This window comes from Coregonus lavaretus, assembly GCF_964263955.1.
Source record: "Coregonus lavaretus genome assembly, chromosome: 8".
NCBI lineage: Eukaryota > Metazoa > Chordata > Actinopteri > Salmoniformes > Salmonidae > Coregonus > Coregonus lavaretus.
The window spans coordinates 14,079,824-14,101,619 of NC_139995.1; the positions used below are offsets into that span (position 1 = coordinate 14,079,824).

Below are 21,796 nucleotides of genomic sequence, written 5' to 3' on the forward strand. Positions count from 1 at the left end.
ATTATCTATTATATTGATAAGATAGTCGAGTGATCGCTCTAACAATGGAAATACATGTCCTCAAAGGTGGAAGGCAGGGAAGAGGTGGGACCATTCAAGCCAATGAAAGGGCAGGTACGCGTGTGAACAACAGGCACAATTGAGTCGTTTTTTTCAAAGTTCCCGAAATGCCACGTGCGTCCACTTATATCAGTGCACTAGTAACACCCTAACAAATACGAAACTTCTATCAAATAAGCCTCAAGTAGCAATTTCATTTTGTGTTCGACACTCTCTCATTGGCCTCCATACAAAAATTATTCACTTAGTACTCTTCCTCTCTGATAGAATGCAGACTGCATTTCCGCCTAAATCTTCAAAGGTAACCCCATTCAGTGACGGAGAATACATTAGGAATTGCCATTGGGTTTGTTGGGAAACGTCAGAGAAATGTAGCATATTGTGCAAGCGAATAGTTCGAAGTTGTTCCTGTCACTTCTCACCACTGTGGGGAGAATCGAGGCAGGTAGGATACTTTTATTCAATTAATCGAGCCTTTTTGCAATGTTTGCCTATCCGTTTTCAAACATTTACATTTTAGTCATTTGGCAGACGCTCTTATCCAGAGCGACTTACAGGAGCAATTAGGGTTAAGTGCCTTGCTTAAGGGCACATCGACAGATTTTTCACCTAGTTGGCTCGGGGATTAGAACCAGCGACCTTTCGGTTACTGGCACAACGCTCTTACCCACTAAGCTACCTGCCGCTCAAACATGTATATATGCCTATTGTCTGCAGTGTTGTGTAGAAATGTGTTTTATGTGTCTATTTTCTGTGTTTGACAACGCCCTGTCAGAAATCTTTTCACAGTTGGCACGTCACAACACCTGGCGGTTCTCCTCTGTTGAGAACGTTTTACATTGTATGCTCGGCTGCAAAATAAATGTGTATCAACGGTACCATAGAGGTATGATTCGAGGCAGTTGTATGTATCTCATAATGTAACAGGTAGTCTATATTCACTTGACAATTTGAAAACGTTAACTTCTTTCACTTATTGTTTACCTTTCTGACAGGAGCTAAGTCCACATTTCCTCTGACTTTATATGAACCCCTTCATTCTTAATTTCCTACCAACATCCTGTGAATAGGTTTCATTCTGAAGAGAAAGTGTTTCTGTTCTCCCGAGTGGCGCAGTGGTCTAAGGCACTGCATCTTAGTGCTAGCTGTGCCACTAGAGATCCTGGTTCGAATCCAGGCTCTGTCGTAGCCGGCCGCGACTGGGAGACCCATGGGGCGGCGCGCAATTGGCCCAGCTTCATCCAGGGTAGGGGAGGGAATGGCTGGCAGGGATGTAGCTCAGTTGATAGAGCATGGCGTTTGCAACGCCAGGGTTGTGGGTTCGATTCCCACAGGGGGTATGAAAAAAATATATATATGCACTAACTGTAAGTCGCTCTGGATAAGAGCATCTGCTAAATGACTAAAATGTTAATGTAATGACTCATAGCCTATATTCCCTACCGCAGCCAAACAGACTCCTCCAGGTTCATGACAGAGAAAATGACGGCGAGCACAGCCAACTACCTGTGGTCACTGGGAGATGTGCTTGGGCAGGGGGCCACAGCCAGCGTCTATAAGGCCCGCAACAAGGTAGGACTCCAAACTCCCCCCTACAAAAAAAGATTGCAGTACCTCTTCTTCTTCAGTGGGGTTTATCGGCGTTTGGCATTCAACGTTATGGTGCATTACCACCACCTACTGTACTGGAGTGTGGGCCAGAGACGGGGAAAAACAAAATTCTACCTGCCAGCCCCGTTGCTCTTAAACAAGATAGCAAAATATTTGAGACTATATCTAATGAAGTTCTACTCAATATACTATTTAAACTAATTTTCTGTATCCCCTTCTCCCTCATTCTAGATCTCATCCTCTCTCTTTCCCTCTGATACTGCCCACACTGTAGCAATACATGCTCCGCGGTCTCTGTTTCCTGGCAATAATCACACTTTCCTGTTGGATGCTTTCCTATCACATTTAAGGTCTTATTCAACCGGCTGTGTCCCACACTTAATCTAAAAAATAGCCTGTTCTCTTCTGTCCCTTCCTGCCGTCATCCCCACCCCGATTTTCCTCTATACTTGAAATAAATGCCTTCCCTTATTATCTCTATTCCACTGCTCCTGCCATCTCTGCACCATCACTGTCCATATCAGGCTTTTTGCCTCTGCCTTGCTCATTGAAACTTCAACATCAACATCCCCACTACTAAGTGCTTGTTAAGACAGTACATCTACTGCCTCACTAACTGTAAGTCGCTCTGGATAAGAGCGTCTGCTAAATTACTAAAATGTAAATGTAAGTGTTCCCCTCCACCCCCACATGAGCTGGGACCCAAGTAAAGCTTGTCTGTATACCCATCTGTCTTATCCTACCATGGGTTTGTAGCACCTCATAAAGCAGGTCTTGTTTGCTACGTGAGCTAAAAGACTGGAGACTCATCAACACTGCACATGAATCAGAGAAAATAACTACTCTGTCTGGCTTGACATCCTCCACCCACTGCAAGGCCAACAGTATGGCCATCAGCTCCGCCGTATATACAGCCAGATGATCTGTAATACGTTTCCTGACCACCACCCCACATTCCTGCACTACAAATGCTGACCCAGTAGGTCCTGTCCTTGGATCTTTTGAACCATCTGTGTAAATGGCCACAAAATCCTGATACACAGTATCCAGACGTCTCTTAAACAAATCAGATGGATCAACACCCTCCCTATCTTTCTGTAGTCTCTCCAACACTTCTAGATCAACTACTGGAGGCAGGAGTAGCCATGGTGGATTTACAGGAATAGCTACCGTTGGACCAAACTCCCTTCCATTCAGTCCCATCTCCTTCGCCTGGGTATTACCCACCCACCCAAAGCTTGTGTTCTGTCTTCGCTCATGTTCCCAGCATCCCTTTCGCAGGATGAGACACCCCATGTCCCTGTAGATTGACCCAATAATTCATTGCCAGCTGCTGTCTCCTAATCTTCAATGGCATATCCCCCATCTCCACCTGTAGTGCAGCCACTGGGGAGGTCCGAAACGCCCCACTACATATTCTGAGTCCTTGCCCCTGTATGACATCTAGCTTTCCACTGAGGTCCGGGCTGCCAAACAATACGCTATACAGCCATAGTCTATTACAGATCGGATCAATGCAACATACATGGTCTTCAATGAGGAACGCCCAGCCTCCCACTCCTTCCCCGTCAGACAGTGCATCACATTTAGCACCTTCTTACACGTTCCCACCACTCTTTCAATGTGTTCTGCCCAGGTCAGTCTAGTGTCAAAGTATACCCCAAGGAACCTGAAGGCCCCCACCCTCACCAAGTTCCTCCCATATAACCTCAAACATACCTCATCTCCCAACTTCCTCCTAGTAATGAACACTGTCTGAGTTATCTCTACAGAAAACCTGAATCCCCACATTAATGCCCACCGCTCTACCTCATCAATTGCTTCCTGTACCTTTCTGACTATGTATGGCACATTTGCCATCTGCAAATAATGACCTCCCAATATCCGTCCGTACCTGAGAGTAAACATCATTGATCATGATTGAGAACAATGGAGGACTAATCACGCTCCCCTGCGGTGTACCGTTATCCACCAGGTAGCTGCCTGATAGACTTCCCCACCCTCACCTGGAAAGACCTTCCAAACAGGAAATCCTTTATCCAGTTGTAAGTTCTTCCTCTTACCCCCATAATATCAAGCTTGATTAACAACCCCTCCTTCCACATCATATCATACACCTTCTCCACATAAAAAAAGACAGCTACAGCAGTCTCCTTGTTCACCTGAGCCTTCCTGATTTCTGCTTCTAAGTAGAGCACTGGATCCATAGTTCCCCTACCCTTCCTGAACCCACTCTGATGTGGTGATACTAGCCCCCTGCTCTCCAGGAAGTAAGTTAGCCTCTCCATAATCATACGTTCCATAATCTTACATACATGTGATGTTAAAGCTATTGGGCGATAGCTGGTTGGCCTCGTTGGGTCCTTCCCTGGCTTCCAGATTGGTACCACTACTGCCTCCTTCCAGGTGCCTGGTAGTTTCCCCTCCTTCCACACTCTGTTGTACAACACCAATACCTTGTCCAGTGCCTCATCACTAAGATGGGCCAACATAACATAGCACACCTAATCTTTCCCAGGTGAAGTTAACCCAGCCTTACCTATTGCCATTTTCACCTCTGCCATGGTAAATGGTGCATTCAACACATCATTTATATCCGCCCTCCTATCCAGCACTCCAGGATGCTCCTCTCTTGTGTTCTCTCTCCCCCTCTGCCCCTCCTCTGACAGATTTGCAGAGCTATGCTCTTGGACAAATGCTTTGGCCATCATCTCTGCCTTCTCCTCATCTGTTACTGCCACATCCTCCCCACTCATCAACACTGGATAATCCCACTCCCTTCTGACCCCACTCATCCTCTTAATCATCCCCCACACTTCTCCCACAGGTGTCACCCTTCCAATGGTGTCACAGAACCGACGCCAACATTACATTTACATTTACATTTACATCATTTAGCAGACGCTCTTATCCAGAGCGACTTACAAATTGGTGCATTCACCCTATAGCCAGTGGGATAACCATTTCACAAATTTTTATTTTTATATTATTATTTTTTAGGGGGGGGGGGGGTAGAAGGATTACTTTATCCTATCCCAGGTATTCCTTAATGAGGTGGGGTTTCAAATGTCTCCGGAAGGTGGTGAGTGACTCTGCTGTCCTGGCGTCGTGAGGGAGCTTGTTCCACCATTGGGGTGCCAGAGCAGCGAACAGTTTTGACTGGGCTGAGCGGGAACTATGCTTCCGCAGAGGAAGGGGAGCCAGCAGGCCAGAGGTGGATGAACGCAATGCCCTCGTTTGGGTGTAGGGACTGATCAGAGCCTGAAGGTACGGAGGTGCCGTTCCCCTCACAGCTCCATAGGCAAGCACCATGGTCTTGTAACAGATTCGAGCTTCAACTGGAAGCCAGTGGAGTGTGCGGAGGAGCGGGGTGACGTGAGAGAACTTGGGAAGGTTGAACACCAGACGGGCTGCGGCATTCTGGATGAGTTGTAGGGGTTTAATGGCACAGGCAGGGAGCCCAGCCAACAGCGAGTTGCAGTAATCCAGACGGGAGATGACAAGTGCCTGGATTAGGACCTGTGCCGCTTCCTGTGTAAGGCAGGGTCGTACTCTCCGAATGTTGTAGAGCATGAACCTGCAGGATCGGGTCACCGCCTTGATGTTAGCGGAGAACGACAGGGTGTTGTCCAGGGTCACGCCAAGGCTCTTCGCACTCTGGGAGGAGGACACAACGGAGTTGTCAACCGTGATGGCGAGATCATGGAACGGGCAGTCCTTCCCCGGGAGGAAGAGCAGCTCCGTCTTGCCAAGGTTCAGCTTGAGGTGGTGATCCGTCATCCATACTGATATGTCTGCCAGACATGCAGAGATGCGATTCGCCACCTGGTTATCAGAAGGGGGAAAGGAGAAGATTAGTTGTGTATCGTCAGCGTAGCAATGATAGGAGAGGCCATGTGAGGATATGACAGAGCCAAGTGACTTGGTGTATAGCGAGAATAGGAGAGGGCCTAGAACTGAGCCCTGGGGGACACCAGTGGTGAGAGCACGTGGTGCGGAGACAGCTTCTCGCCACGCCACTTGGTAGGAGCGACCGGTCAGGTAGGACGCAATCCAGGAGTGAGCCGCGCCGGAGATGCCCAGCTCGGAGAGGGTGGAGAGGAGGATCTGATGGTTCACAGTATCAAAGGCAGCAGACAGGTCTAGAAGGACAAGAGCAGAGGAGAGAGAGTTAGCTTTAGCAGTGCGGAGAGCCTCCGTGACACAGAGAAGAGCAGTCTCAGTTGAATGACCAGTCCTGAAACCTGACTGGTTTGGATCAAGAAGGTCATTCTGAGAGAGATAGCAAGAGAGTTGGCTAAAGACGGCACGCTCAATAGTTTTGGAAAGAAAATAAAGAAAGGATACTGGTCTGTAGTTGTTGACATCAGTGGGATTGAGTGTTGGTTTTTTGAGAAGGGGTGCAACTCTCGCTCTCTTGAAGACGGAAGGGACATGGCCAGCGGTCAAGGATGAGTTGATCAGCGAGGTGAGGTAGGGGAGAAGGTCACCGGAGATGGTCTGGAGAAAAGAGGAGGGGATGGGGTCAAGCGGGCAGGTTGTTGGGCGGCCTGCAGTCACAAGTCGCAAGATTTTATCTGGAGAGAGAGGGGAGAAAGAAGTCAAAGCATAGGGTAGGGCAGTGTGAGCAGGACCAGCAGTGTCATTAGACTTACCAAACGAGGATCGGATGTCGTCAACCTTCTTTTCAAAGTGGTTGACGAAGTCATCCACAGAGAGGGAGGAGGAGGGGGGGGGGGGGATTCAGCAGGGAGGAGAATGTGGCAAAGAGCTTCCTAGGGTTAGAGGCAGATGCTTGGAATTTAGAGTGGTAGAAAGTGGCCTTAGCAGCAGAAACGGATGAAGAAAATGTAGAGAGGAGGGAGTGAAAAGATGCCAGGTCGGCAGGGAGTTTAGTTTTCTTCCATTTCCGCTCCGCTGCCCGGAGCTCTGTTCTGTGAGCTCGCAATGAGTCATCAAGCCACGGAGCTGGAGGGGAGGACCGAGCCGGCCGGGAGGATAGGGGACACAGAGAGTCAAAGGATGCAGAAAGGGAGGAGAGGAGGGTTGAGGAGGCAGAATCAGGAGATTGGAGGGAGAAGGATTGAGCAGAGGGAAGAGATGATAGGATGGAAGAGGAGAGAGTAGTGGGAGAGAGAGAGCGAAGGTTGTGGCGGCGCATTACCATCTGTGTAGGGGCAGAGTGAGTAGTGTTGGAGGAGAGCGAGAGAGAAAAGGATACAAAGTAGTGGTCGGAGACATGGAGGGGAGTTGCAGTGAGATTAGTAGAAGAGCAGCATCTAGTAAAGATGAGGTCAAGCGTATTGCCTGCCTTGTGAGTAGGGGGGGACGGTGAGAGGGTGAGGTCAAAAGAGGAGAGGAGTGGAAAGAAGGAGGCAGAGAGAAATGAGTCAAATGTAGACGTAGGGAGGTTGAAATCCCCCAAAACTGTGAGGGGTGAGCCATCCTCAGGAAAGGAGCTTATCAAGGCGTCAAGCTCATTGATGAACTCTCCAAGGGAACCTGGAGGGCGATAGATGACAAGGATATTAAGCTTAAATGGGCTAGTGACTGTGACAGCATGGAATTCAAATGAGGAGATAGACAGATGGGTTAGGGGAAAAATTGAGAATGTCCACTTGGGAGATATGAGGATTCCTGTGCCACCACCCCGCTGACCAGATGCTCTCGGGGTATGCGAGAACACATGGTCAGACGAGGAGAGAGCAGTAGGAGTAGCAGTGTTTTCAGTGGTAATCCATGTTTCCGTCAGCGCCAAGAAGTCGAGGGATTGGAGGGTAGCATAGGCTGGGATGAAGTCTGCCTTGTTGGCAGCAGAACGGCAGTTCCAGAGGCTGCCTGAGACCTGGAACTCCAGGTGAGTGGTGCGTGCAGGGACCACCAGGTTAGAGAGGTAGCAGCCACGCGGTGTGAGGCGTTTGTGTAGCCTGTGCGGAGAGGAGAGAACAGGGATAGGCAGAGGCATAGTTGACAGGCTGCAGCAAATGGCTACAATAATGCAGAGGAGATCGGAATGAAATGAACTAAACATCTGGGAAAGGAGAGAGCGGGCCTCCCTCACCACAACTCCCAAATATAACTCTCCCAACTTCCACCTCAGAAACTATAATTGTTGTAAACTACAGCGGTTCAATGTTTCTATGAATAGACTAACTCAGCTAGCTAACTAGGCGCAGCACGAACGGCACGAACACACAGAGAGAGCCAAACTAACGTTAACTAGTCACCCATGTCCCGAATTCCCTGAACGACTCGGGCTATCAATATGTAAAAAACAAAACACAAATGTAGGTTATGACTTACCCCTAGCAGCTACTGTTAGCTAGCCAAGTGCAAAGCTAGCCACTGAATTGACTCAGCCAGTTCGCGTCTGTTCGCTAGGTCGTTCCAGCTATTGTTTACTAGTAGCTATCCAGGTAGCAACAAGCTAGCTAAATTTCAAGCACAGTAGCCACTTGCTGCCTAACGTTAACGGTTCAGACATGAGGTTAGAAAACAGCTGAATGGTAGGCAATTATTGTATGTAATCATTGTAGGCAGCCAGCTGGCGTAACCACAGGCACTCCCAGGCGTGAAATAACTATACCGTTGCTAATTGCTACTCGCCAGCTAGTCCAGGTGGAGGGTTAGCCAGCTAGCTTCGTGCTACGCTCGGCGCCGCCGAATACAATACTAACCTACAATAATCGCATACAACAACCCACGATAACTACCAACAATACCTAACTACAATCTAAATACATATGTAGGTTATGACTTACCCCTAGCAGCTACTGTTAGCTAGCCAAGTGCAAAGCTAGTTGACTCAGCCAGTTCGCGTCTGCTCGCTCGGTCGTTCCAGCTATTGTTTACCAGTTAGCGTTAACGGTTCAGACAATGAGGTTAGAAAACAGCTGAATGGTAGAAAACAGCTGAATGGTAGGCAATTATTGTATGTAACTATTGTAGGCAGCCAGCTGGCGTAATTACAGGCACTCTCAGGCGTGAAACAACTATACCGTTGTTAATAGTTGCCAGTAGCTATCCGCCAGCTAGTCCAGGTGGTGGGTTAGCCAGCTAGCTTCTAGCTTCAGCCGAATACAGCTAGCTTCGTGCTCAGCCGAATACAATACTAACCTACAATAATTACATACAACAACCCACGATAACTTCCTACAATACCTAACTACAATCTAAATACATAGTTTTAGCCTTACTCGACAAAGCCCAAACTATGTATAAAGCCAAGCTTACCCGACGAAGCTTACCCGACAACCTCACCCGACTTCTGATGGATAGTTCTCCTCACCAGGGCCTGGGCCTGCTTATACTGAATCAGATGTTGGAAGTTATGCGTCCTTTTCAGTACTCTAAATGCCCTGTTCCTAAACCTCACCATTGCCCCACATTCCTCCATCCACCATGGGACTGCTTTCCTCCTCCTCCTCCTCCTCCCTGAACTCTTAGGTATAGCCTCAGTAGCTGCCCCCACTAACGCTGTTCTCACCCAGTTATTCATACTATCCACATCCCCTCTCATATCCCCCCGAGCCATCACCTGCTCACTCAGCTCCTGAAACTGATCCCACTTTGCCCTTCCAAACACCCACCTGCCTACTCCATCCACTGACACCTCCTCCTCCCTCCAGCCTACTGTGCATACTATAGGGTAATGATCACTCCCTACTGTCGACTCCTCCCATACCTCCCACTCACATATTCCTGCCATCGCACTAGATACCAGAGTGAGGTCCAAGGCAGACTCTTTCCCTGTGGCTACATCAATCCTGGTCCCTCAGCCATCATTCAGGCATACCAGATCTTTCATTTCTATCAGACTTTCCATCACTTGGCCATTTCCATCCATCCGTCCCACGGCTGATTGAGGTCATCTCGAACCTCTTCCCATGTCAACCCTGTCATACTAAAATGTCTCCCAGTCGCTTTCACTATTAGCTGAATCCTCTCTGTTTTAGACTCTACTTTAGCAGTGCTATTGATAGCTCCTGCTATGAACAACACCAGCTTTCTCTTTTCTATGTATACCATATCGCCGCCCACCTGCCCCATAATCCCCAGTCTAGATGCTCCTACCCATCTCTCCCTTGAACATGTATCTCCCTGGACCTGGACCACCCTCACTGCCATGTGACACCCTTCTCTCCACTCGCACTTGTTGCACCTCCACTGCCTGCTTCATTGCCTCACACCCACTATATGCCACACTATGAGCACCCCCACAGTTACAGACTGTTGCCACATGCCCAAACCTCTGGCATTTATAGCATCTTAAAGGTTTCGGTACATAAGCCCTCACATAATAACTCATATCCTACGTTTACTTTATTTGGCAGTACCCGGTCCTTGAAGTGTAACAGAATAGACGTGTTAGCTACCCTAACTCCACCCATTGTTGCTTGCAATCTTTGAACATTCCCTAGAATGCCTCCTCTCAAGTTGTCGCTTACCTCTTTAGTGCTAACACTCACAGGCACTCCTGTTATCATCCCTTTAATCCACTGCTTCCCTGCTTGATCAGTCCAGCTGCTCGACACCACCTTACACTTCCCTATTTGCTTCACTCTGAGTGCTTTTTCCCTCTGTGCCATGTCCTTACAGAACACCAACAAGCTCCCATCTCTTAACACTTTAGCATTGACAACTTCCCAATCAACTCTTTTATCAACTATTTGTCAAAAAAAATTCTAAAATGTAAAATCACAGCTGTCAACCTTATCGACCTCATCGCCCCAACTCCCCCTTCCTCCCTAAACTTCAGTCACTTTATGCTCCTCCTCACCTCCATGCTCCCCTCGCGACTTATCTTGCCCTTCCTCGGCACGCTCTACCTCCGACCTGCCGCTAGCGTTGGAAACTATGTTGCTCTCCTCAAACTTCCCTTTATGCCTCCTCTCTGCCTCTGTAGACCTCTCGCTCTCCTTCAAACCCCTCCTCCCTTTCTCTCCCACTTTCTTTTTCTCTTTCCTACTCCCCCCTTTATTTGTACCACTATGTTCCATACTTGCTTCACTTTCTTCTCCATCACTATCTCTGACAATTGTGTACAGATCCTTGCAACATGGGGCTGTTTATTATCATGCTGAAACATGAGGTGATGGCGGCAGATGAATGACACGACAATGGGCCTCAGGATCTCGTCACGGTATCTCCGTGCATTCAAATTGCCATTGATAAAATGCAATTGTGTTTGTTGTCCGTAGCTTATGCCTGCCCATACCATAACCCATCTGCCACCATGGGGCACTCTGTTCACAACGTTGACATCAGCAAACCGCTCACCCACACAATGCCATACACTTGATATGGCACACCTGTCAGGTTGTGATGAGTGTGATAGGAGTCAGGCGCAGGAGGGTAAATCACCGAATACAGAGTTTATTCCGTCGTATACAAATGCGCTGGATAGCGACACACGAAAACAGGCACAGGGGAACCTATCTACCCTGGCAATACACGGTATGGGATACTCCAACAATATACAGGCACAGGGGAAATATCTACCCCGGCAATACAAAGAAGAAGAGCTCCACCGAGCTACACTACTCTCACAAATAACAATCACCCACAAGGACAAGGGGGGCAGAGGGAACACTTAAAGACACAGACTAATGAGGGGATAAGAACCAGGTGTGTGTAATTGACAAGACAAGACAAATGGAATGATGATATATTGAGCGGCAGTGGCTAGTAAGCCAGTGACAACGAAAGCCGAAGCCTGCCCGAACAAGGAGGGGAGGCAGCCTCGGCGGAAGTCGTGACAGTACCCCCCCTTGACGCGCAGCTCCAGCAGCGCGCTGACCCCGGCCTCGGGGACGGCCAGGAGGACGCGGAGCAGGGCGAGCCGGATGGTGACGGTGGAAATCCCGCAACAGGGAGGGATTGAGGATATCCCTCACCGGGACCCAGCACCGTTCCTCCGGACCGTACCCCTCCCACTCCACGAGGTACTGAAGGCGGTTCCATGAACGTTCCATGAATGCCTTCCAGACCTTGGATGTGAACTGGCAACCTCGGTCGGACACTATATCCTCTGGTATTCCGTAGTGCCGGAAGACGTGAGTAAACAGGGCCTCCGCAGTTTGCAGGTCCGTGGGGAGACCGGGCAGAGGGAGGCGGCAGGACTTGGAAAAGCGGTCCACGACGACCAGGATGGTGGTGTTACCTTGGGAGAGGGGAAGATAAGTTAAAAAATAGGTGCCTTACTCTGGGCGCACACCGAGCAGGAGGAGACGTACTTTCCGGTCAGGCAGCGCACTGTACGACCGATACCTGGGTGACCAGAGGAGGGTGATGTGTGTGCCCAGTAGACCAGACGATCACGGATAAGAGCAGGCACGTACCGCAGCCCAGCTGGACACTGAGGTGGAGATGGATCTGTGCGTAATGCCTGCTCTATATCCGCGTCCATCGCCCATACTACCGGCGCCACAATGCAGGAGGCCGGGAGTATGGGGGTGTTGTCTCTGGGCCTCTCCTCTGTGTCATACAGCCGGGACAGTGCATCTGCCTTCACGTTCTTCGTACCCGGAATAGTGTAAAATCAAACCGGGTGAAGAATAGAGCCCACCTGGCCTGGCGAGGATTCAGCCTCCTCGCTGCCCGGATGTACACCAGGTTACGGTGGTCCGTCCAGACGAGGAAAGGGTGTTTCGCCCCTTCGAGCCAATGCCTCCACACGGTCAAAACTCGGACAACAGCCAACAGCTCCCAATCACCAACGTCGTAGTTCTGCTCCACCGGGCTGAGCTTCTTAGAGAAGAAGACACAGGGGCGGAGCTTGGGTGGTGTGCCCGAGCGTTGAGATAGGACAGCGCCTATCCCTACCTGGGACGCATCCACCTCCACTACGAACGGTAGTAATGGATCGGGGTGGACCAGTACCGGGCTGAGGTGAACAGACCCCGCAGTCTACTGAAGGCCAGGTCAGCCTCAACAGACCAGCGGATCCGGGACGGCCCACCCTTCAACAGGGATGTAATGGGAGCTGCGACCTTGACAAAGCCCTGGATAAACCTTCAATAGTAATTGGCGAAGCCAAGGAAGCGCTGCACCTCCTTAACCGTGGTTGGAGTCGGCCAATTACGCACGGCTGAAATGCGATCTCCCTCCATCTCCACACCTGAGGTGGTAATGCGGTATCCGAGGAAGGAGACGGACTGCTGGAAAAACATACACTTCTCTGCCTTGGCATAAAGGTAATTTTCCAACAGTCGGGCCAGCACTTTGCGAACCAGGGACACATGCTCGGCGCGCGTGGCAGAATACACCAGGATGTCATCGATGTAGACCACCACACCGCGACCAAGCATGTCCCGAAACACCTCGTTCACAAAGGACTGGAAGACGGATGGAGCATTCATCAAACCGTAGGGCATCACCAGGTATTCATAATGCCCCGTGGTTGTGCTGAATGCTGTCTTCCACTCATCCCCCTCCCGAACACGCACCAGGTTGTATGCACTCCTGAGATCTAATTTGGTGAAGAAGCGTGCCCCATGCATTGACTCAATCACTGAAGGAATGAGGGGGAGAGGATAACTAAATCTTATCGTCTCCTTGTTCAGTGATCGATAATCAATGCACGGGCGCAGACCACCGTCTTTCTTCTTCACAAAGAAGAAACTTGAGGAAGCGGGTGAAGTGGAGGGATGTATATACCCCTGGCCCAGGGACTCGGTGACGTATGTTTCCATAGCCTCCGTTTCAGCCTGCGGCAGGGGGTACACATGACTCCTGGGAGGTGCAGCGTCTACCCGAAGGTTTATCGTGCAATCCCCCGCCCGATGAGGTGGTAATTTTGTCACCTGCGTCTTCGGAAACGCATGCGCCAGATCAAGGTATTCGGGGGGAATGCGCACGGTGAAGGTACCGTCTGGACCTTCCACTGTGGTTGCACCAACGGAAACACCTAGACACCTACCCTGACACTCTCGCGACCACCCTGTGAGAACCCTCTGCGGCCATGAGAAGGTGGGGTTGTGGAGTGCTAGCCAAGGGATACCTAATACCACAGGGAAAGAAGGAGACTCAATAATAGAACAATTTACCTGCTCACAATGAGTCTCCTTGGTGAACATGGTGACTGGTACAGTAACTTCCATCACTTTCCCGTAGTTCTCCAACGCTGCTCCTCCTCCGTTCAAAACCGCGTTGGCCCACTCCAGGGCTTTCCCCGAGAGGCAGGAAACGAGGACGGACACCTTCTCCCGCTCCGATGGGGCCGGCCTGATGCTGGAGAAGTAGAGCTCCAGTTGGAGGAGGAATCCTTGGCAGAGTGCCGCCGTCCTGTCGAACGCCCGTGGTCGGGATATCTGGATCCCTCCAGGTGCTGGGGTGTAGGTGGCTGGATCCGGTTGGCCAGCTGGTCTCAACAGATCGGGTCCTCTCCTCTCTAGGCGTTGGACGACCTGAAGAACCCGATCCATCGCTTCCCCCAAACTGGCCAGCATCGTGGAATGCTCCTGGACCCATGCCACGACTCCAGGCAAGCGCTCCTCTCCCGCTGACTCCATAACGGGTGGGTGATTCTGTGATGAGTGTGATAGGAGTCAGGCGCAGGAGGGTAAATCACCGAATACAGAGTTTATTCCATCGTAGACAAATGCGCTGGGTAGCGACACACGAAAACAGGCACAGGGGAAACTGTCTACCCTGGCAATACACGGTACGGGATACTCCAACAATATACAGGCACAGGGGAAATATCTACCGCGGCAATACAAAGGGAGAGTAGCTCCACCGAGCTACACTGCTCTCACAAATAACAATCACCCACAAGGACAAGGGGGGCAGAGGGAACACTTATACACAGACTAATGAGGGGATAAGAACCAGGTGTGTGTAATTGACAAGACAAGACAAATGGAATGATGAATAATGGAGCGGCAGTGGCTAGTAAGCCGGTGACGACGAACGCCGAAGCCTGCCCGAACAAGGAGGGGAGGCAGCCTCGGCGGAAGTCGTGACACAGGTGGATGGATTATCTTGGAAAAGGAGAAATGCTCACTAACAGGGATGTAAACAAATTTGTGCACAACATTTGAGAGAAATAAGCAGAACATTTCTGGGATCTTTTATTTCAGCTAATGAAACATGGGACCAACACTTTACATGCTGCGTTTATATTTTTGTTCAGTGTAGATCAAACACATCAAAGAGTGAGTGAGATGTCATGCGATAGCTAACTAACTGACTTTTGATAACTAACTTTGTATGTGTGTGTGTGTGTGTGTGTAGAAGACAGGGGAGCAGGTTGCGGTGAAGGTGTTTAACCTGATGAGCTACAGTCGTCCGTACAAGGTTCAGATAAGAGAATTCGAGATGCACAGGAGACTCAACCACAACAACATCGTCAAGCTCTTCTCTGTGGAGGAGGTAAGGATGGGGGGGGGGGGAGGCGGGAGGAGAGGAGAAGAGGCGTAGCAACAAACTGTTTTTTTACTTTCGTAAACCCCCCATCTCTCTCTGTCTCTAGCTGAGCAGTAAACAGAAGGTGTTGGTGATGGAGTATTGTTCAGGAGGCTGTCTGCTCAGTCTGCTGGAGGAGCCAGAGAACGCCTTCGGTCTTCCAGAACCAGAGTTCCTCATAGTACTACAGTGTGTGGGTGAGTGTGTGTGGGTGGAGGGGTAGAGAGGTAGAGGGGTTAGGGGCCTGGAGATGAGGTGAGAAGGTGCCCCCCTCCCCCAATCATTTGGATGAACCATTCATCTTATATCTTCTAGTGCACGGGATGAACCATCTGCGTGAGAACGGGGTGGTGCATCGGGACATTAAGCCTGGGAACATCATTCGTCAGGTGGGAGAGGACGGGAGGTCCATCTATAAGCTAACAGACTTCGGAGCGGCCAGAGAACTAGAGGATGATGAGAAGTTTGTCTCCCTCTACGGAACAGAGGAATACCTGGTGAGAGAGGGAGGAGAGGTGTACCGAGGGAGTAAAGAGGAGAGGTAGTGGAGGAGAGAAGACAGGGAGGCTATGGGGAGAAGAGGAGAAGGGTAAGAGACAGTTTAATTTATTAGGAACCCCATTAGCTACTGCACACGCTGTAGCTACTCTTCCTGGGGTCCACATAAAATGTACAAATACATGACAAAGTACAGAACCGTTATAGACAACAACAACAGGTCGGAGAGGAGAGATTTAATTGAATGTTCTCTCAGACATGTCTGAGCGTGCAGTTTTTCATAAGTCTCAGCAGATAACTTAAGGTAGGGCAGGCTATGGTATTTAGGGCAGGCTATGGTATTTAGGGCAGGCTATAGTATTTAGCGTGTGTGCGCGTGTGTGTAGCACCCAGACATGTATGAGCGCGCAGTGCTGCGGAAGCCCCAGCAGAAGACCTATGGTGTGAGTGTTGACCTGTGGAGTATTGGAGTGACGTTTTACCACGCTGCCACCGGTTCTTTACCCTTCACACCCTACGGAGGACCCCGCAAGAACAAACCCACCATGTAAGTCTGTGTTTGTTGTGTGTTTCATAGCTCGAACAGTTAGTGTGTATGTAATTACTATGGGTCAATTGTAATTACATTGAAATTAACAAGTTATTGCTATTTTATTTATTTGGGATTCATCAAAACACAACACCAGCTGAAACAGGACGGTACAATAAATAGCTAGTGTCCTCTCCTCTGCTCCCCCTCTCCTTGCCGTGTAGGTATAAGATCACCACAGAGAAGCCGGTAGGGGCCATTGCTGGAGTCCAGAGGGTCAATGACGGACCTATACAGTGGAGCTACCACCTACCCCACAGCTGCCAGCTCTCAAAGTCAGTACCTCTGTGTTTGTGTCAGACCTTTAGTCCCTCACTCTCTTTTTACCAAATCCCTCTCCTCATTCTTCCACTTCTTCTCTTCTCTCCCCCCCCTGTGTGTAGGGGTCTGAGTGGTCAGCTAGTGCCAGTGTTAGCTGGTATATTGGAGGCAGACCAGGAGAGGTGTTGGGCATTTGACCAGTTTTTTTCTGCCACCACAGACATACTACAGAGAGTCTCAGTCCATCTGTTCTCCCTGCAACAGGCCGCAACTCACCGCATATACATACACCACTACAACACGTGAGTCTACACCCAAACACACACACACACACGTACAGTGTACACACACACACACACTCACACACACACACACACACACTTGCCAGTCTTTACTCACACCCACCTGTGCCCCCACACCTCTCCCGTCTCCCAGGGCGGCCGTCTTCTGTGAGGAGGTGGCGTCTCAGACGGGGGTGGGGCTGGAGCAACAGCACTTCCTGTTCCTGGGTCATGACCTTTCCCTGGAGGGCTCTATGAAGGTGGTCAACTTCCCCCCGACCTCGCCCTCCCAGCCCCTACTGCTGCTCAGCCACGCCCCAGAGACACACGCTGGACTCCCCTACAGCGAATGTAAGCTGATCCTCCTGGCCCCTTTGGCCCAGACCCTTAAATCACTATCCCCCCCAAAAAACCTAAAACATCCAACATCCCCTAGCCACTACCATCTCTACCACACTTTCTACCTCACACACACACACACATTCTGCTCACCAGTTCTCCTCAGTAGCCCCCTGGGTGATGTGATATTACAGGGGTCCCTTGTGTCTACCCCACTACTCATATAAATGGTATAGGGGCCTCTTCACCTCTCTGCCACAAACACACACACACACACACACACACACACACACACACACACACATTAATATTGTGTTTCTAATGGATTAAAACCCTTTAAATAATGTGTTTTGTCTTCTGTAGCGGAGATGCCCATTATCCCATCCCGGTTTGACGTTGTGGCTGACTACTCTTTCTCCAAGGTAGGTGTGTCACTCCACACACGTGAGTCATGGGATCCAGCATTGTTTGAACAACTGGAAGAGACAGTTAAAACTCTCTGAATGATCGGCACCTCCTTACCTTCAGGCTCTGATCAGTCCCTACACCCAAACGAGGGCATTGCGTTCTTCCACCTCTGGCCTGCTGGTCCCCCTACCTCTGTAGAAGCACAGTTCCCGCTCAGCCCAGTCAAAAATGTTCACTGCTCTGGCACCCCAATGGTGGAACAAGCTCCCCCACGACGCCAGGACAGCAGAGTCACTGACCACCTTCCGGAGACACTTGAAACCCTACCTCTTTAAGGAATACCTGGGATAGTATAAAAGTAATCCTTCTACCCCCCCCCAACCAAAAATAAAATACAAAAAATAAATAAAAATATGTTTTATATAGTCTAAAAATAAAACATTAAAATATTTGAAAGAAAAAAATAAAATAAAAATTGGAAAGTGGTTGTCCCACTGGCTATCATAAGGTGAATGCACCAATTTGTAAGTCGCTCTGGATAAGAGCGTCTGCTAAGTGACGTAAATGTAAATGCATCTGTTGATGGCGGTGTTTTTCTATTTAGTGAATCACTCTTAATCAACCCCCCTCTTTTCCCTCCTCTCTCCCATTCTCCTCCTCTCATCCCTCTCTTTTCTCCTGTCTAGGTGATAGTAGGAGTGGTCCATCAGTATGTGAGGATAATGCGTTCCTTACACACACACAGAGAGGTGCTCCTACATGGATACTACAGCTTCATGTGAGATACACACATACCGTTAGAACAAACCAGCAACATCCCACCAATCAGCCATGATTGATGCTCTCCTCTCTGTCCCCCCCCCCCCCCCCCCACTCCCAGCGAGAAGGTGCGTAGAGAGTGTGGCGACGCGATGCTCGGTATCAGCACGGTCGACATGAGACTGCAGTCCTGCCACAGCTCTGAGCGCAGACTACATACACTGTGAGTGACAGACCACATACACACAGTCACATACCAACACTTACAATCTCAGTCATTGTAACATTGTGAGCAATGAACACCTAAACCAGTTGTAGCAATACTTTAATTTATCTATCACCGTGCCTCATGTCCTCCTCTCATCCTCTCCTCTCATCCTGTCCTCCCATCCTCTCCTCTTGCAGAGGCCAGTTTCCCATTGACGCCCCAGAGGCCAGTTTCCCATTGAAGCTGCGGCTGGTGAGAGATATACTATTGAAACCACAGGAGACTGCTGAGGGGAGAACAGCTCATAATAATGGCTGGAACAGAGCAAATGGAATGGCATCAAACACCTGGAAACCATGTGTTTCATGTATTTGATACCATTCCATTAATTCCGCTCCAGTCATTACCATGAGCCTGTCCTCCCCAATTAAGGTGCCAATTCAGTTGAAACTGACTGGGGAAGGGTGTTGCGTGGTGGGGATGGGAAGGGTCCTTGATCTTGGCTGGTGTTGGACTTGTTTGTCCCTTTTCTCTCCATGTAGATCAGGGAGAACCTGCCAGTGTACACCAGGGGGATCCGGGAGTTCCAGACCCGTCTAGAACACCTTCACGTAGAACTGGCCAAACACTCTGAAAATCTGTCTGAGGACAAGAGGTGAGACTTTCTTCCTAATGTTTATAACTGTCCCTTATTCACATCTATAGAAAGATCTATACAAGGACTCTGGGCAAAGGGATTGTAGTGTGCAGAGAGCTGGGGTTAAAATGGGGTCTGATGTGAACTCTGACCTCTACAGCATCCAGAAGATGGAGGTCTTTCTAGAGAAGATCATGGCCATTCACCAGCAGTATCGCAAAGACCGACTGACTGGAAGTACGTTGTGTGTGTGTGTGTGTGTGTGTGTGTGAGTGCGCATGCATGCGTGTGTGTGGGCCCTTGCATGTCTAACATGTATCTCCTGTGTGTTGTGTGCTTAATACATCTATGTGATTGTCCTAGAGCTTCCCTTCAATGATGAGCAGATACACAAGTTTGAGAAGTGAGTATGTCAGCATTATTTATAAGGAAAATGTGTGTGCATGTGTATTTGTACAGACCAGTCAAAAGTTTTTTAAACAATTTTCTACATTGTAGAATAGTAGTGAAGACATAAACTATGAAATAACACATATGGAATCATGTACTGTAGTAAGAAAAAAAGTGTTAAACAAATCAAAATATATTTTATATTTGAGATTCTTCAAAGTAGCCACCCTTTGCCTTGATGACAGCTTTGCACACTCTTGGCATTCTCTCAACGAGCTTCATGTGGTTGTCACCTGGAATGCATTTCAATTAACAGGTGTGCCTTGTTAAAAGTTAATTTGAGGAATTTATTTCCTTCTTAATGCGTTTGAGCCAATCAGTTGTGTTGTGACAAGGTAGGGGTGGTGTACAGAAGACAGCCCTATTTGGTAAAAGATCAGGTCAATATTATGGCAAGAACAGCTCAAATAAGCAAAGAGAAATGACAGTCCATCATTACTTTACTTTAAGACATGAATGTCAGTCAATTCGGAACATTTCAAGAACCTTGAAAGTTTCTTCAAGTGCAGTCGCAAAAACCATCAAGCGCTATGATGAAACTGGCTCTCATGAGGACCACCACAGGAAAGGAAGACCCAGAGTTACCTCTGCTGCAGAGGATAAGTTCATTAGAGTTAACTGCACCTCAGATTGCTGCCCTACGAAATGCTTCACAGAGTTCAAGTAACAGACACATCTCAACATCAACTGTTCAGAGGGGACTATGTGAATCAGGCATTTGTCACGAGAATTTTGTTATCTCAATGGTTGAAGTCAACTACTTCTCAAGCTTTTAATAATTCCCAGAGGTTGTAAGTCTCTAGTTAATAATGAATTAAACAAAGTCTCATTTCTGCATTAGATCAGTCTTTTATTCATGAGAGCTCTGCCCCAAAAATGGTAGCACAGTCTTTTTATACTCACACACACACACACACACACACGTTCTTATCATAGGCTACTCCTTACTCAGGCAGGCTGCATTTTTTCACTATTCCCATACATAGTTATCGCGTTCTCACAATATTCTGCAAGCCTCTCACTCCCCCTCCCTGTGTGGGGACATCTGTTTTGGAAACTGGTCTCCTGTTATTGGTTTCAACGTTTACACTTCTGCTTGCCTAACTACAAGAGAACACAATTGGGTGGTTGTTTTAACTTTTAGTCATTTAACTTATATAATTTCTCTATCAATCCACCCTTGACTAACATTTAAAAACACATAAACCAAGAAAAACATTTTAATATTCAAATCCACATTAACTGAAGAGATCAAACACAACATCCAACTATAACTCTTCCTTTGGAAATGTTCATTATAGTCTTCATAACATGATCCCAGAACACATTTCTAAGCAAAAATGGTCTCATCTAATCTGGGAGATTCAGGATCGAATTGGTCAGCATCGTCCACCAGTCCTGGAGGCATGTAGTGTTCATCCCATTGGTCTGAGTCTGGAATGGGTCCATACCTCACCATCTGCTTGGTCTTCGCATTCTCAAACGCTTTGCTCACCAAACCTCGGACACAGGGAATAAGATGAGAACCACATAATACAAGCATACCCATACAGTAGGGAGAACAAGTATTTGATACTCTGCCGATTTTGCAGGTTTTCCTATTTACAAAGCATGTAGAGGTCTGTAATTTTAATCATAGGTACACTTCAACTGTGAGAGATGGAATCTAAAACAAAAATCCAGAAAATCACATTGTATGATTTTTAAGTAATTAATTTGCATTTTATTGCATGACATAAGTATTTGATACATCAGAAAAGCAGAACTTAATATTTGGTACAGAAACCTTTGTTTGCAATTACAGAGATCATACGTTTCCTGTAGGTCTTGACCAGGTTTGCACACACTGCAGCAGGGATTTTGGCCCACTCCTCCATACATACCTTCTCCAGATCCTTCAGGTTTCGGGGCTGTCGCTGGGCATTATGGAATTCAGCTCCCGCCAAAGATTTTCTATTGGGTTCAGGTCTGGAGACTGGCTAGGCCACTCCAGGACCTTGAGATGCTTCTTATGGAGCCACTCCTTAGTTGCCCTGGCTGTGTGTTTCGGGTCGTTGTCATGCTGGAAGACCCAGCCACGACCCATCTTTAATGCTCTTACTGAGGGAAGGAGGTTGTTGGCCAAGATCTCGCGATACATGGCCCCATCCATCCTCCCCTCAATACGGTGCAGTCGTCCTGTCCCCTTTGCAGAAAAGCATCCCCAAAGAATGATGTTTCCACCTCCATGCTTCACGGTTGGGATGGTGTTCTTGGGGTTGTACTCATCCTTCTTCTTCCGCCAAACA

The 21,796-nt window shown here is 48.6% G+C and overlaps 1 protein-coding gene across 7 annotated transcripts in view; it reads left to right on the forward strand.

Moving 5' to 3' along the window:
- Nucleotides 1-373: 373 nt before the first annotated feature.
- LOC311133367 (inhibitor of nuclear factor kappa-B kinase subunit epsilon-like) overlaps nucleotides 374-21,796 on the forward strand; it is a 36,353-nt gene continuing 14,930 nt past the window's right edge. For 2 of the 7 annotated variants that reach the window (XR_014613585.1, XM_084166871.1), the window contains exons 1-16: nucleotides 405-505; nucleotides 1,509-1,632; nucleotides 14,908-15,045; nucleotides 15,146-15,275; nucleotides 15,394-15,575; nucleotides 15,963-16,123; nucleotides 16,330-16,440; nucleotides 16,549-16,728; nucleotides 16,862-17,058; nucleotides 17,410-17,468; nucleotides 18,141-18,232; nucleotides 18,335-18,436; nucleotides 18,619-18,673; nucleotides 18,964-19,076; nucleotides 19,219-19,295; nucleotides 19,422-19,461. Coding sequence is in view for 5 of the 7 variants with exons in the window: in XM_084166871.1 (XP_084022997.1) it covers nucleotides 1,531-1,632; nucleotides 14,908-15,045; nucleotides 15,146-15,275; nucleotides 15,394-15,575; nucleotides 15,963-16,123; nucleotides 16,330-16,440; nucleotides 16,549-16,728; nucleotides 16,862-17,058; nucleotides 17,410-17,468; nucleotides 18,141-18,232; nucleotides 18,335-18,436; nucleotides 18,619-18,673; nucleotides 18,964-19,076; nucleotides 19,219-19,295; nucleotides 19,422-19,461 (1,739 nt within the window). In the remaining 2 variants the exon portion in view is untranslated. Of the gene's footprint in view, nucleotides 506-1,130; nucleotides 1,307-1,508; nucleotides 1,633-14,907; nucleotides 15,046-15,145; nucleotides 15,276-15,393; nucleotides 15,576-15,962; nucleotides 16,124-16,329; nucleotides 16,441-16,548; nucleotides 16,729-16,861; nucleotides 17,059-17,409; nucleotides 17,469-18,140; nucleotides 18,233-18,334; nucleotides 18,437-18,618; nucleotides 18,674-18,963; nucleotides 19,077-19,218; nucleotides 19,296-19,421; nucleotides 19,462-21,796 lie in introns of those variants that run through there. The other 5 variants (XM_084166868.1, XM_084166872.1, XM_084166869.1 and 2 more) reach the window with 5 other exon arrangements.